Consider the following 16,243-nt stretch of genomic DNA (forward strand, 5'->3'; position numbering starts at 1 on the left):
CTATGCATACATATGCATGTATAGAACAGGAATAAGCAGACAATGGTCGGTTGCCTGTCCTTGTGAATAAAGGTTCACTGGAACCCTGCCTTGCCAGTTGTGTGCATATTGTCTACGGCTGTTTTGCACAACAGCAGAGCTGAGTAGCTGTGACAGAGATTGTATGGTCCACAAAATTGAAAATAGTTACTATCTGGCCTTTACAGAAAACATTTGCCAACCCCCCGCCTTAGAAAATTTAAGAAATATACACAGGACAGGGTTGACTCAAGGAAATGGGAAATGGGATCTAGGATGTAAAAGAGACCAAGTTTTCACTATAACCCTTTTTTGTACTTTTTGAAGTTCTTTGTACCACGTGACTATATGCCTTTGATAAAAATAACCTGTAAAAATGATTTTAAATTGTGTTTCATTTTAAAAGACCAATGTCAATGCTCTCAACTCACAGGATGATGCTCCCTATAAACACTGGCACCCGACACAGATGCGTTCCACCTCTTCCCAATACCAGAAACCAGCCCCCAGGCTCACTTTATAAATGACCAATAGCTTTTCCTCAGAGGCCTGTATCACTGGTACGGGGGCCCCAGGAAAATGCTACGTACCTGGTCTTGTTTCCCCCAGATGATCTGCGTTGGGACCTTGATCTTGCCCATGTTCTGATGGAGGCAGTATCTTGACTTCTCACTGGTGATTTCCAAAAACACTTTTCAGGAAAGGAAAACAAAGTGAATGCATGCTGGGCTGTGCCCGTGGGCACCACTGTAGAGCGTAGGGACAGGCATCGAGTCCGGTCCACCACTGTTCAGGGCCCCAGAAAACTATCAAAGTCTCAGAAATGTGGAAAACAAAAGCCAGCCACCCACAAAGCTTCCCTTGTCCCAAGCTCAGAGCTTTAAGGAGGGCTACTCACACTTTCGGTAGAAGTTGTTATGAGGGATGCGGACGTCGACAAGGCCCTGCAGAAGCTGAGGATAAATAACCCACAGTTAGAGGGTACGAGAAGAGTCATTTCCTCAGACCTCTCACAGCTCTGGGACAACGAAGAAAAGAAAGTCCAGCAATTTATGGCAAGGTCAAGGTTTTTAGGGCCTGGTCCTCCAAATTCCCATGCTGTAGTATGCAATGTAATTGGGAGTTAGGCTCACTAGAGGCTTTTTCTTTTTAATAAGGAAGGAACTTGAGTAATACTGTGAAGCCAAAGGTCCCCTACAGCATGTAAAACACACCTGAGGTGGCCTAAAAGCCACTTTGTCTTGAGAAATTCTCTGCTTAGCACAAGACACAGTTAGGATGAAAATAATATCAAGTAATTATTTAGTAATACCCAAATGCAAAACAAGGTCTATTAAAAAAAACTAAGCCATTGGGGATGACGGGCCTCTTAAACAATGAGGAAATAAACTATTGAAAAAATTCCGGGAAGGATTCCACAGTCCTTTGTTTATTATTTGACACTGTCCTTGGCTTCCCTGCTGAGGGCTGGTGACGGCTGCAGCAAATGTGGATAGGCCAGATCTCTTGGTCCTGGGATACTGACCCAGAGAGGTACTGTGGCCAGATGGAACATGGCTGTCTGCTTCCTCCTGCCTCAGGATTCTCGAAGCAGGGTACAGTGTTCACATTAGCTGCTGTCACTCCTCTCATCTACCCGGGAAGAGGCTAAATACCTTAAATGCACTCTCAGGAGTCCTGTGCACTGATTGAAGTGGGAGGATCCAGCCATGTCTACTTTGGACTAAACCAACCCTCTGGAGCATGACTAGAATCTGACTATTCTGGACGTGGAAGCCGAGAGGTGAGATCAATGGCAAACTGTTCAACACGTTGTGCTCAGCATCAGACATTTTCTTTGTTCTACTATTTATTCTGCACCCATGCATCTATTCATCTTGTATCCATCCATCCTCCACCTCTGCTCCACTCACCCACCCATCCATCCATCCTGCATCTCTGGCTCAGACATGCATAATCTATCCATGCATCCACCTATCCTGCATCTACCCATCCATCCATCCTCCATCCCTGCTTCACAAAGACATCCATCCATCCTGCATCTCTGAATCATATATGCATATTTCTACCATGTATCCATCTATCTTGCATCCACCAATCCATCCACCCTCCATCCCTGCAGTCTCCAGGCAACCTCCCATCCATCCAACCAAGCATTCAGCCATCCATCTATCTTGTATCCCTAAATCATCTATTCACGCACATGCATCAATTCATGCATGCATCTATCCTGCATCTACCCACACGCTGGTTCTCCTGCATTATCCAGGCATCTTCCCACTCATTGATCCATCCAATCTATACCTAGGACCTAATTCATGCAAGCACTGTGCTAAAGAGTAGGGATAGAACAGCCAATCAAGAAAAAGTGCCCAATCTTTTTTTTTTTTTTGCTGAGGAAGATTTGCCCTGAGCTAACATCCATTGCCAATCTTCCTCTTTTTGCTTTAGGAAGATTTGCCCTAAGCTAACATCTGTGCCAATAGTCCTCTGTTTTGCATGTGGGTCACTGCCACAGCATGGCCCCCAACAAGTGGTGTAGCTCTTTGCCCAGGAACTGAACCTGGGCCACGGAAGCAGAGTGTGCCAAACTCAACCACTAGGCCATGGGGCTGACCCAAAAGTCCCTGATCTTACAGAGCTTAGAGTGGAAGACATAAACAAGAAAACAACCATAACACAACATGACACAGTAGGCTGAGTGCTCGGGTGCTCCTTCTCTCCTAGGAGCGTGAGACTTTTGGAGTTGCCATTTATTTTTTCCCAGTGTTTTCATGTCCCTGACAACTCAAAACATGGAATTTCCTAAAGCACTGTTTGGCCACTCTATTCTGGGAAGAGATCAGTGCTGGGAGGGGTCAGTATAATTTCACAACTAAAAGGAAGATTTCAGGGATAGAACAGACTCAGATTCTGGGTGCTTCCTCAGGGACAGGCCACAGCTATTAACTGAGTCGTGTTCACAACTTCTGAATAGAAGCCATTCTCTCAACTCCTAGGAGGACCCCCTCCTCCCCTGAGGCAGGGTCCAGTTCCTACAACAGAGAGAGATAATTTGCTGTTATGAGGCCTCAGCCATGGACTCTCCTCTCTTGGTTCTCCACACTCTTTCCGTAGATGACCTCACTCACATCCATGACCTCTAACCTCATCAAGGGTAGATGGCTATAACTGTATAGCTCCAGGCCAGACTTCCCTCGGCTCCACCTCTTTATCCAACTGCCTACTTGACATCTGCACTTGGAGGCCTCAGAGGCAACTTGAACTTAACACATCCAAAATGGAGCTCTTAGCTTCTCCCCCAAACTGGCTCTCCCTCTCCTTCCCCTACTCAGAAAATGCTACCTTTATCCAACTCAAGCACTAGAGGTCACTTGTGACTCCTCACCCGCTTTCATCCCCCAGTTCCAATTTGCTAAGTCCTGTCCTTTCTTCCTCCTGAAGCTTCTCAGATCTCCTGTCTCAACTGCTACCGCTCTAGTCTACACCACTAGCGTCTGCAAGTCACGACAGCACTCTAACGGGTTTCTCTGCTTCTCTTTGTGCTTCCCCGCAATCCTTCAGTAGTTCTCTATTGTACTTAGAAAAACTCCAGGCTCCTTCCTATAACCTGTAAGGTCCTACGTGATCTAGGCCAGTGGTTCTCAGTGTTTCTTGGGAGTCCACGAGGTCAAACTATTTTCGTAATACGACTAAACATTACTTGCCTTTTTCACTTGCATTCTCTCAGAATTATACTGTTTTCAGAGGCAGCATAATGAGGGATGATGTCATCACTCTGAAGGCTAATGAAATGAGTGCTCATATATTCTTGTATTTTAAATTTCTCTGAGTTTTAATTACTAATATGGTAAATATCAATAGTTATAATCCCTATAAACAAAAGCTCTTTGGAGCTTTCAATAATTCTTAAGAGCATAAAGGGGTCCTGAGATTTAAAAAAAAAAAAAAAAAAAAAGGAGACTCTCTGATTTAACCCCGCCTCCCTTTCCAAGCTCATCTCAACCCATTCTCTCCCTCAGCCTCTAGGCTCCAGTCACCCCAGCCTCCTTCCAGCATCTTGAATTTGCCTGATTTTCCCACCTCTGCACGTGCTCTTTCTTCAAAGAGACTGATCAAAGCTTCCCCTGCCGCCGTTTTCAATCACTGCACCATCTTCATCTCCTCTATAAAACTTACTATAATTTGTAATTATTTATTAATTGTCTGCCTCCCCCACTGGCCTGTGTCTGCCCAGGGATCGTCTCTGTCTTATTTATTCACCACTGTCCCCAAGCACAGTGCATGACACATCATAGGCACAGTATAGATACTTGTTGAATGAATACATAAGAGCACAAGAAAGAGGGAATGCATGAAGGAAGCTGGCACCTGCCAGCTGAGCCTCTGGTAGAGGCAGGCATCCTGCTGCGGAGACCACATTACCTGCTGTGGCACCTTGAAGCGGACATAGGAGCAGAGCTGGAGCATTTCACTCATTTCTTCTGGGGTGGATGGGATCAAGGGAATCTTCTCCATAGCAGCCGATTTCTGCAGTTCTCTGAGCCGTTGTATAAATTGATTATCACTTGAGCACTGCAGGCCTGTGGGATTCAAACCAAAACAGCTTGGTAATACATCTCCTTCTTACAAACTCCCATTTTATACAGGGAATTTCCAATACCAGCCTAGAGCTAACATATTTCAGGTGATTTTCACCAGTAGCTTTCTTTTTAATCGGCACTGCCATCCTTGCTCAAAGAGAAACCCACACTCTGAGAAACAAAGCCTTCAAGATATTTTAGGGACTGCTTACTCAAACTGTGGTCCATGGACCAGCAGCATTGAGAGCCTGTAAGAAATGCAGACTCTCAGCCCCTCCCTAAGTCTCTTGAATTAGAATCTGCACTTTAACCAGTTGGCAGGGGATTCATATGCATGATAGAGTTTAAGAAGCATAAGAAGCAATAGTCTAGAAGACAACTTACTCGCCTGAGCCCCTTTCACATCTGTATCCTTAAGAGGAGATCTGATGAAATACATGATAGAAAGAAAACACAGGCCTGGAGTGACTCCTTCCCTTGGCCTGGACCCACGTGATAATCGCTTATGTGGGGTTGATACACAAAACACAATGAGAGTGAGTCCCCTTCTAAGTTGTCCCCCATGTTGGAGCCCTAGCTGCCCTCTACACAGTTCCTCTTCCTCCAGGAGAGCATTAGGCAATCAAATAGCTTTGAGACTGACCATTTTCTATCACTCTGGAGCACAACAGAGAGTTCATGCAAGCTGATATATACAGGAGGGCAAAACTAATTTCCACTTCCAACACTGAGCAAATTTCTAGCTATTTAATAACTTAGCTGAAGAGCTAGATTTTAGAAAGAACCACAGTGGCATCAATACTATGCTACAGAAATCTGCACCTTATAAATCTCCTATATTCTCTAATCTATTCTTTTCTCTTTAAATCTAACATGAATATTGTGTGTGGCTTTCACGATGCCATGGGGCAGATTACATGATCTATTTCCTTTCACTTTGAAAACAATCCTAGGCTAAATGTCATGTGGTATCCTGGATTGGATTCTGTAAGAGAAAAAGGACATTAGTGGGAAAACTAATGAAATGCAAATAAAGCCTGGAGTTTACTTAATAGTAACGTCCCAATGTTGGTTTCTTAGTTGTGACAGGCTCTATGTTTTAAAAATTAGTGTGGTTACACAGCTATTGTTTGGTTAGTTACCACTAAAAGCATTGTGTATCTCTAAAGCAGACATCAAAAAATGATTCTGAAAACCAGTGATAGCCGACACTGGTCACTTATTCCTTCAGAGATTCAGATTCCACTGTGCTCAAGTCACTCACAGGGTTATTTCAGCCCTCATAACTCACCAGCGGGGCAAACGAGAGACAGGCTGCAGACATCCGATGGGTAGTAAGCAGCATACACCCCAGCCACATGGCCACCCATGGAGGTGCCTACCAGGTGGAAAGGTTTTTTGTTCAGCTTGAGGCATTCTACAAACTACGAGGGAAAATGAGAAGAAGGCTTGGTTATATAGCTGTAGACAATGACAAAGGTGATTACAGAGCAGAAAACCTCTGTACTTCCTATGGGGACAAGTGAAAAGAGCTATTGATAAAAGGGGATCTGAAATCTCCCGGATCCATTATCCATATGAGCCCTGTGGCATGCATGTGCTTCTATTTACGTGGCACAGGTGATTGATGCGTCATTTATAAGTATAAAGGCAACAAGGATTCCCCTAATTCATGAGTCAGCAAACTTTTCTATAAAGGTCCTGAGAGTAAATATTTTCTGCTTTGTGGGCCGTATGATATCTGTCACAACTACTCAACTCTGCTGACGTAGCACAAAAGCAGCTAAAGACAATACGTGAATGAATGAGGATGACTGTGTTACAATAAAACTTAGCTTACAAAAATAGGTAGAAGGCCAAACACAGCCCACAGGCCACAGTTTGCTGCTCTTGCCCTAATTTAAAGCCCTTCCTATCCATCCGACTATCCATTCATCCATTCATCCACCCGTCCAACCATCCATTCATATAACTATCCACCCATTGATCTATTCAACCATCCAACCATCCATCCATCCGTGCAACTATCAATCCATCCAACCAACCATCTACCCCTCTGAAAAATATTAATTGGATATCTATTATGTACAAGGAACTGATGGTCAGGGGCTGAGGATACAGCAAAGAGCCAAAGAGCCAAGGTTCCTGACCTGATCAGAATACCCAGTTTAATTGGGGGGAGGGGGGCAGACATTAAATAAACATCCTCACCTGGGGAAAATACTAATGTCAATTTGAAACTTATGGACTACCAAATCCTAAGTGGTTCACAAGCCCCATGACCATGAAAGCCCAGCCAAGGAGAGGATGAAGATAGATGCAAAAACAGAACAAAATGCAAAGAGCATCCTCCCCATGCTCCACAACCAGGCAGCACAAGTGCTGTCATCATGTAGTTGGTAAGCAGAAAAACAGGCTCCAGGGAAAAGGTCTTGAGAAATTTTTAACTCTCTTTTTTAAAGAGCTGAGAAAATGCACAGATCATATTTCTTCAGAAGCAACTGCAACGGGCTTAGAGGAGAATAGTCTGCAATAAGCCCTGGTCCTCCACAGCTGATTAAGGATACCATTGGGCTGCCGTTTTGTTTGCAATTACTTGCAGACGGAACACACTGGAAACTCTCTTGCCTCCTTGCTAGACTTAAACTAACAATGGTGAGGAAGACCCAGTCTGAGTAATTTTTGATGGAGCCTCCTACTTACCTGGTGTATCCTCTTGACTTGCCCATCTATGGACAGGTCATCCAGGGAGGAACGGGTGGTGCCCTCATGTCCTGGCATGTCCACACAGATCAAGTGCAGATTCTTTGGAAGGAACTGAGGACACACAGGCCAAGAGAGTCAGTATGTGGTATGTGGAACGTGTCTGCCTGCTTTTGGGGGGAGGTTGCCCCCACTTACCACGTGGCCTAGACAGCCATCCCAGGGGATATATGAGTCTGGGCCACCCAGGGTCATACCCTGGTAACATCTGATGAAAGTAAGCATCTCCCGTGGTCTTACAGGGAGCAGAGGCCCCCAAAGACTAATACATAGATGGAAGGGGACTTGGAGGATGACTGGAAAAGGGCAATGGAGGTCAGGGTAGCAGGCTTGAGTCTCTTGCTCTTTCTTGGCACCAGTCAAGACAGGTATTACCTCCTTCTCTCTTCTCCCACCCCTTCCATACTTCCTCCAGTCATGCAGACACTGACTTGGAACTAGAAGGGATGGTTCTGTTCTCTCAGAGCCCTGGCCAGCTCTGGAGCCAACAGGAGCAAGGCTTTCTCTAAGAACCATATCTGACCATGATTCTGATTCTGATTTCAACTTTTTTTTTTCTTGCATTAAGGTCTAATTCCTGGGGTGATTACTATCCTGAAATACCTTCTTCCATTTAAACATGTGCCACTTTTAACCAAGAAACTACAACAGTTATCACTAAACAGATACCCAGTTACATAAAAGACACTTATCTGAGGTGGGGATAGGAAGTGAGAGGTCCATTAAGGCATGAGGATGACTGTGCTCATAGTGGAATTTGGAAATAAGAACAGAAGTAACTAGAAGATGTGTGAGCCTTTTCCCCCTGGTGTAGATCACACTTGAGGTCACTCAGGTATGGTCCTGTTTACAGGTGGGAGCCAAGACTTCTCCCAGCCCCAACTGTCACCACTTGGTCACTCCCAACAATAAAGTAAGTTGCCACACCCAAGTAAACCAGGACAGAAAGTGCATGGTTTGGAAAACTACCCCAGAAAGCTGCCAGATCAAGACCAGTTCTCTAAAGGGCTATAGAAAAAAAAAGAAAAAGCAGAAATATCAGAAGGGAAGGGGGTGGGGGAGGGAACGAGAAGAAGCAGAAAAAGGAAAAGAGGAGAAAATTGGAGTATAAAAGAATAAATGACTTTTTAAAACCTGATCTTGATAGTTGTGACAGTTCTGAAGCGAAGCTGAATGTCGGAAAGAAATATTTGTAAGGTAAAATGATTTCTAAGGCACAGATTTCACAGATAACATTCAACTCAATAAATTTTGTCTGACAAAAGGTTTGAATAACATATTGCATTAGTTTTAAGATGTCGTGAGGGGCCGGCCCTGTGGCCGAGTAGTTAAGTTCACATGCACCGCTTTGGGGGCCTGGGGTTTCGCAGGTTTGGATCCTGGGCACGGACATGGCACCGCACATCAGGCCGTGTTGAAGCGGCGTCTCCCATGCCACAACTAGAAGGACCCACAACTAAAATACACAACTATGTACTGGGGGGATTTGGGGAGAAAAAGCAGAAAAAAAAAAAAGATTGGCAACAGTTGTTAGCTCAGGGGCCAATCTTTAAAAAAAAAAAGGCTTGAGCCACAGTTCTGGGTTCCCTTTTCTTTCTACCATTACTGATGACATCATGTCCAAGTGGAAACCCTTTTCTTTATTGAGTGACACCCTCTTGAGAGAGAAGAATCTGGCATTGCACCTTGACCACGCTGAGCCACATATCCTTGTGCGCAGAGAATCCGTGGAGCATGAGGATGGAAGGCCTCTGCCCGGGTCTGCCGCGGAAGGAGTAACAGAATTGATAGTCTTCGTGGTGAACATAGCGGACCTGCATGCCCAATGTCCTTCGCCAGTACCTGGGGAGGAAAAATACAGGCAAAACAAAGATCAGCAAGCTCCAGAGAAGTGGCTTTGTGAGGGACACAGGTCCTCTCCATAGTCCTACTTCATGGAGAGACCAATGCCTCCACGTCTCTGGAGTCCCCCAGAGCATCAACCTCAAGAAGCACTAAGTAAAACCACTCCAGCAAGCATCTTAAATGAATATTCTGGTAGGTATTTTACTAATCACTCTAATTAGGAAGGGAAAAAGGAGTGTTTTCTTAAGCATAACACATAATAACCTTTTGTTATATATTTCTAGCAGTTTGAATCATGGTGCAAAGAAGGAGTCCAGCGGTGGGATCTCAGTGGGTGTCTGACTAGCCCTTTCTCTGCCCTGCTTGTTTGAGCTTTGGCAGAATTTGAAATACTTGGTGGTAAGGCTCACAAGGACTCTGGAAAGGCCACAACAAAGACGGTTTCCCCTTGCAGATAGCCGGCCTGGAGCTCCCTGCGGGCCACATTCATCGACACCTGAAATCTAGGAGAAGCAGCCACGCACGTGGGCAAGACTGCAGCTGGATACAGTGCAGCCAACCTGGAGTAAGCGCCTCACGGCAGAGGTACTTGAATTGGCAGGAGATGCTTCAAAAGACTTAAAGGTAAAGCGTGTTACCGCTTGTCACTTGCAACTTGCTATTAGTAGAGGTGAAGAATTGGACTCTCATCAAGGCTACAGTTGCTGGAGGTGGTGTCATTCCACACATTTCAAATCTCTGACTGGGAAGAAAGGATACCAGAAGACTGTCTGAAGGATGTCTGGATTCCTTCTTATCTCAGGACTCTAAGTACGCTAAGAGCTGTCCAGTGTTGGTGATTCCAGTGGACTGTATCTCTGTGAAAAACACAATTTTGCCTTTTTGTAATTCTATGTGAGCAAGCTGGAAGTTTAATTAGCTTTCCAACCAACTAAATTTCTGCAGTCAAGTCTTAACCATATTTAAGTGTTACTGCAGCTTCAAAGCTATTGATTCTGAAGTAGTGGGTTTTGATTGACTTGACTGTTTTTAAAAAGCTGTTTGAATTTAAATGGGATGCAGAAGTTACAGTAACAAACATTTGGTTTTGTACAGACATTATTTCCACTCTGCTGGATGAAATCAACAAAGGTCATATCCCAGCCCCACCCTCCAAGTATATACATACACACATACATATATACATATATATATTTCCCTCTAGAGATTTTGAGAGTGAGAACTTGTTTCTTAAGAGCTATCTGCGTCGGTCCTCTGGTTTTATTCCTCACAACATACGGCAGCTGGTTGAAAGCTCAGCTTCTGTTGGTTATATAAGACTTGGCAATGCTGGAGTTTGGCCCAAAATCGATTTCAATATGAAATTACCATCTAAACAAATTGAACTCTGTGCATGAAGAATCTCTCCAAGACGAAAGATAATTAATTCAACCAGAGATTCATTTTGCAGTGTACTTTGTGACAAAGAGGGAGCCAAGTTTTGCAAAAGCAAATAGCCTAAGTTGCTGGTTTTAACCCTTTGTGTAAAATAAAGAGGCTAATAAAGAGGACATATATTCATATTTACTTGCATCTGCATACAAAAGACCTGGAGCACATTCAAGGCACTATTAAGATGAGTATCTGGAGCACAGGTGGGGACTGTGGTGAGAAGTAGGTGGAGAGGGAACAGAGTGGGAGGAAGACTTTGCACTCCTTTCAGTACTTTTTCAATGAAAGTATTGCCTATTCAAAACATCAAAAATATAAAATTGGCTAGCTTAAAGCTCTATGACAAAGCAAGCATATTTCAAAATTCTAAATCATGCAGCATAACATGAATTTTTTCATTCATTCATATCCCAGTTCAATCATCTACTAACTACACGATTTTGAACCTCAATTTCCTCATTTATAATATGGGGAAAATGTTGCATTCTACTAAGGCTATGGTAAAGATTAAATGAGATAACCCATGTACAAAATTTTGTTCAATTCTCAGAACATGGTAAGCATTCAATAAATAGTAGCTATTAGTATTATATAAAAAAGATTTTATCCTTTGAAATACACTATTCATCAAAATTCAAGGGAAAAACTGGGGAAAAATTTGTAATAAATATGACAGCCACAGATTGATATCCTTGATATATAAAAAGCTTACAATGTTATAAAAAAGTTCATATATACGAAGTTATATGAACCATGCTAAGACCCTGATTCAACCCTGGGCAAAATAAACGAAAAGATTACTCAGAGCAGAAGAGACGTTAATGACTAACAAACATACAAACACAGGAAACATGTTCAACTTCACTAACAATTAAAGAAATCAATATCACAACAAGATATGCCTTTTTTATGGACTTCTAAATTAGAAAAGTGCTTTTTTTAAAAAGCCAATTATAATGCTCAACACTTCTAGAAAGCAATCTGGCATTAAGCATCAGGAGTCTTTAAAAACCTCATGCCTTTTAACCCAATAATTGTATTTCCAGGTATAACTTGTCCAAAGGAAATAAGCAGAAATCTTGAAAACAAAATATTTCTAAAAATACCCAAGACAGTGTTATTTGAATCAGAAAAAAATTAGCACCAATCTTAATGCTCATAAATAGAAAAGTTAATACATAAATTACAATGTATCCAGACAACGTAAGATTTTGCTGTTATTAAAAATGAAGTCTTCAAAGAACATTCAATAACATAGGAAAATATTTATGACATGATGTCAAGTGAAAACACAGGACCCAATTTTTTTATATTATTGATCCCAATTCTGTTAAAATTTTTAAAAACTGTATGGTTGGGGGAGAAAAGTGTGCCCTGAGGTGGGCATGCAGAGGCAAGGGCATGGGGGCTCACCTAGCACGGCTTGGACCCAGTGGGAAGGGAGACAGGGTTGGAAGGCAGCCTGGATTGGGGACTCCTCATTACCAGGTGGAGCTCTTGGTACTAATCCACATTTTTCATTTAATTGGTACATCCCCTGGAAAACCTTCCTTCGGCTTTGGAAACAAGGGGCTAGAGAACCAATATTTTCAGTAATTTCAAATGATCTTCTCAATGAAAAAGTGGGAAGAAGACTCCTTAAGCTACGAGGTCAGTTAAAAAATTATGAAAGACCAATAGCCCAGAGGGGGAAAAAAAAAACCTCATTTGGTTCAAGAATAATAGAGAATAAATTGCCTGTAAATCATAAACATCACAGAGGCAGAGATCAGAAAGAGCTGCAGGCTTGCAGAACAGAAACAAAGAGAATTAAGTTGGGACGACCGAAAGTCTCAGGAGCAAGATCTTTTTTTTTTTTTTTTTGAGGAAGATTAGCCCTGAGCTAACTACTGCCAATCCTCCTCTTTTTGCTGAGGAAGACTGGCCCTCAGCTAACATCCGTGCCCCTTTTCCTCTACTTTATATGTGGGATGCCTACCACAGCATGGCTTTTGCCAAGCAGTGTCATGTGCGCACCCGGGATCCAAACCGGCGAACCCCCGGCAGCCAAGAAGCGGAACGTGCACATTTAACTGCTGCGCCACCGGGCTGGCCCCAGGAGCAAGATCTTTTACAGACAATCTCAGTGCAAAAGCCGAACCGCTCCTGTTTCTGAAGCCTCTACTGACCTAAGCAGAGAAGCCCAAAAAAGGAGTCTCCGTGGGGTTCTTTGAGAAAGGCTCCTCGATCCAGACCTTTTACCCTACAAGTCTTGCCTTTTCTAATTCAGAGGAACCTCTTAAGAAAAGTACTTATACGTTTCTTTTTTAAAATTATTGTGGTAAAATATAGATAAAATTTACCATCTTAACCATTTTAAGTGCACGATTCAGTGGAATTAAGTACATTCATAATGTTGTACATCAACCATTACCACTATCCATTTCTGGAACTTTCCATCACCCCAAATAGAAATTCTGTACCCATTAAACAATAACTTCGCATTCCTCCCCTTCTCTTAGCCCCTGATAATCTCTATTCTACTTTCTGTTTCTATGAGTTTGCCTGGTCTAGGTACCCCACATAAGTAGAATCACACAATATTTGTCCTTTTGTGTCTGGCTTACTTCACTTAGTATAAAGTTTTCAAGTTCATCCATGTTATAGAATGTATCAGCACTTCATTCCTTTTTAAGGCTAAATAATATTCCATTGTATGGTCATCCCACATGTTTATCCATTCATTAGCTGATGGAAATTTGGGTTGTTTCTACTTTTCAGCTGTTCCAATTAATGCCACTATGAACATTCACATATGAGTTTTTGTGTGGACATGCTTTCAGTTCTTTTGGGTAAAAACCTAGGAGTAGAATTGCTGGGTCATATACTAGCTCTTTTTCTCACCTTTTGAGGAACTGTCAGACTGTTTTCCAAAGTGGCTGCACCACTTTACATTCCCACTAAGAGTATACGAAAGGACTAATTTCTCCACATCCTTTATTGTTACTTTTTACAGAAACTTTTCACTGAAGTATAAGTCATATAGAAAAGTGCACAAATTATAAGTGAACAACCTGATGAATTTGCACAAAGTGAATGAACCCAAGTGTCTGCCACCCAGATCAGGATCTAGCATATGACCTGCACCCCAGATGCCCACCTCATGTCTCTCCCCACTACTTCCCCCTAAAGGTAACCACTACCTCACTTTCATCTCTCCAGAAGTTTTACCTGTTTTAGAACTTTATCAACAATAAGTATTTGTTTATATCTGCCTCCTTTAACTCAATATTATGTTTGTGAGGATCATTCATGTTGTAGAATATAGCACTATTTCTTTCCTTTTTGTGGCTGTATAGTATTCCACTGTATGAATAATTGCATGACTATACTTCAATTTATTTTTCTATTACAGTATTAATGGACATTGGTTGCTTCCAGTTTGGAGGTATTATGAATGAAGCTGCTATGCAACATTGTTGCATATGTCTTTTGATCAACATATATACTCATTTCTGTTGGGTGAAATTAGTGGGTCATATTGTCAAATGCTTTTCCAGTAGATGAGCCAGTTTACACTCTCATCAACAATATACCAGATTCTAGTTGCTCCACACCCATACCAGGTTGAATAGTATTCCCCCAAAATTCACGTCCACCTAGAACCCATGAATGTGACCTTATCTGGAAATAGGGTCATTGCAGATATAATCAAAGTTAAGTTGAGGTCATACTGGACTAGGATTGGCCCTAAGTCCAATATGACTTGTGCCCTTATAAAAGGGAAAATAGGACACACAAGGAAGATCGCCATGTGAAGACAGAGGCAGAGATTGGAGTGACACATCTAAAGTCAAGGAATGCCAAGGACTGTGGCAATCACCAGAAGCTAGGGAAGAGGCATTGAACACCCTCTCCCTCTGAGCCTCCAGAAGGAACTAACCTTGTCGATGCCTTGATTTAGGATTTCTAGAATAAATTTCTGTTGTTTTAAGTCACCCAGTTTGTGGTAATTTGTTACAGCAGCCCTAGGAAACTAATACAACATCCTCACCAAGACTTGGAATTGTCAGTCAGCCCTTTTCTTTTTTTTTTTTTAAAGATTTTATTTTTTCCTTTTTCTCCCCAAAGCCCCCTGGTACATAGTTGTATATTCTTCGTTGTGGGTCCTTCTAGTTGTGGCATATGGGACGTTGCCTCAGCATGGTTTGATGAGCAGTGCCATGTCCGCGCCCAGGATTCGAACCAACGAAACACTGGGCCGCCTGCAGCGGAGCGCGCGAACTTAACCACTCGGCCACGGGGCCAGCCCCAGTCAGCCCTTTTCATTTCAGCCATTCTGGTGTGTGTGTAATGGCATCTTATCATGGTTTTAATTTGAATTTCCCTCATGGGCAGTGAAGTTGAGCACCATTTCATATGTTTAATTGGCATTTGGTTAACCTCTATCATGAAATTCTTCTGTTCTCTTCTCAAAGCTTTATCATTTCACCTTCCACATTTAGATCTACAGTCCACCTGGATTTGATTCGTGTGTGTGGAATGAGGTTGCAGACGGGGCTGTATTCTTTTCTACTATTGCACCGCAAACCACCACAAGCTTAGCAACTTAAAACACCCATTTACTAGCTCGCAGTTCTGCAGGTCAGAAGGAGCTCTGGCAGGTTCTCTCCTCAGGGTATCACAAGACCCAAATCAAGGCATCAGCTGGCTCTTATCTTAGAGGTTCTTGGACAGAATCTGCTCCTAAGCTCATGGAAAATGATAGCAGAATTCAATTCCTTGTGGTTTCGGACTGAGGTCTCTGCTTCCTTGTTGGTTGTCAGCCAGGCGCTCCCTGCTCCTAGGGCCCACAGGTATTCCTTCTCGCGGTCATCTCCAGCTTCAAACCAGCAACAGCACTGAGACATTCTCGTGTTTCAAATCTCTCTCTTTGAAGGGTGAATGTGATCACATCAGGACTACAGGGGTAATTTCTGTCTTCAGGTCAACTGTATATAACATAACATAATGCAACCACGAAAGTGATATTTCATCATATTCACAGGTTATGGCGATTAGAGAGACAAATCTTTGTGGTGCTGTTTTAGTAATTCTGCCTACCAAAGGGCAGACTAACTTGTTTCCAGATGCACCCAGCCCCCTTTCCTCACTGCAGAGCAGTGCAACCTTAGTCATAAATCAAGAGACTCTATTTATAGACATCTGTTACTGGACTCTCCTGTCCCATTGGTCTATTTATCCTTCTTTGGGCCAATGTCACACTGTTTTAATTTACTGTTGCTCAATAATTAGCCTTGATAGCTGGTAATATAAATCATCTAGTATTGTTCTTCAAGATTGTCTTGCTTAATTGCCTCTTTGCTTTTCCTTATAAATTTAGGAATCAGTTTATTAAATTCCATCAAAAAATCTGCTGGGATTTTAAATAGGTATACACTGAATCTACAGACCATTGAAGGGAAACCTGACATCCCTCTGATAGAAAGGCTTTCAACTCACAAACATTATCTATCCCTCCATTAATTTGTCTTTCAAAATTTCTCTCACTAACACTTTGTAGTTTTCCATGTAGAGGTCTTCCGCATTGTTCTTTAGATTTATTCTTAGGTATTTTTCATTTG

The 16,243-nt window shown here is 42.6% G+C and overlaps 1 protein-coding gene across 35 annotated transcripts in view; it reads right to left on the bottom strand.

The window, feature by feature from the left end:
• ABHD6 (abhydrolase domain containing 6, acylglycerol lipase) overlaps nt 1-16,243 on the bottom strand; it is a 52,269-nt gene that overhangs the window by 7,160 nt on the left and 28,866 nt on the right. For all 35 annotated transcript variants that reach the window (XM_070577011.1, XM_070577009.1, XM_070577015.1 and 32 more), the window contains 6 exons: nt 9,050-9,206; nt 7,305-7,418; nt 5,893-6,025; nt 4,444-4,601; nt 917-971; nt 609-709 (listed from right to left, as the gene is read on the bottom strand). In XM_070577011.1, coding sequence (XP_070433112.1) covers nt 609-709; nt 917-971; nt 4,444-4,601; nt 5,893-6,025; nt 7,305-7,418; nt 9,050-9,206 — 718 coding nt within the window. The remainder of the gene's footprint in view (nt 1-608; nt 710-916; nt 972-4,443; nt 4,602-5,892; nt 6,026-7,304; nt 7,419-9,049; nt 9,207-16,243) is intronic.

This window comes from Equus przewalskii, chromosome 15 (genome assembly GCF_037783145.1).
Source record: "Equus przewalskii isolate Varuska chromosome 15, EquPr2, whole genome shotgun sequence".
Classification (NCBI taxonomy): Eukaryota; Metazoa; Chordata; class Mammalia; order Perissodactyla; family Equidae; genus Equus; species Equus przewalskii.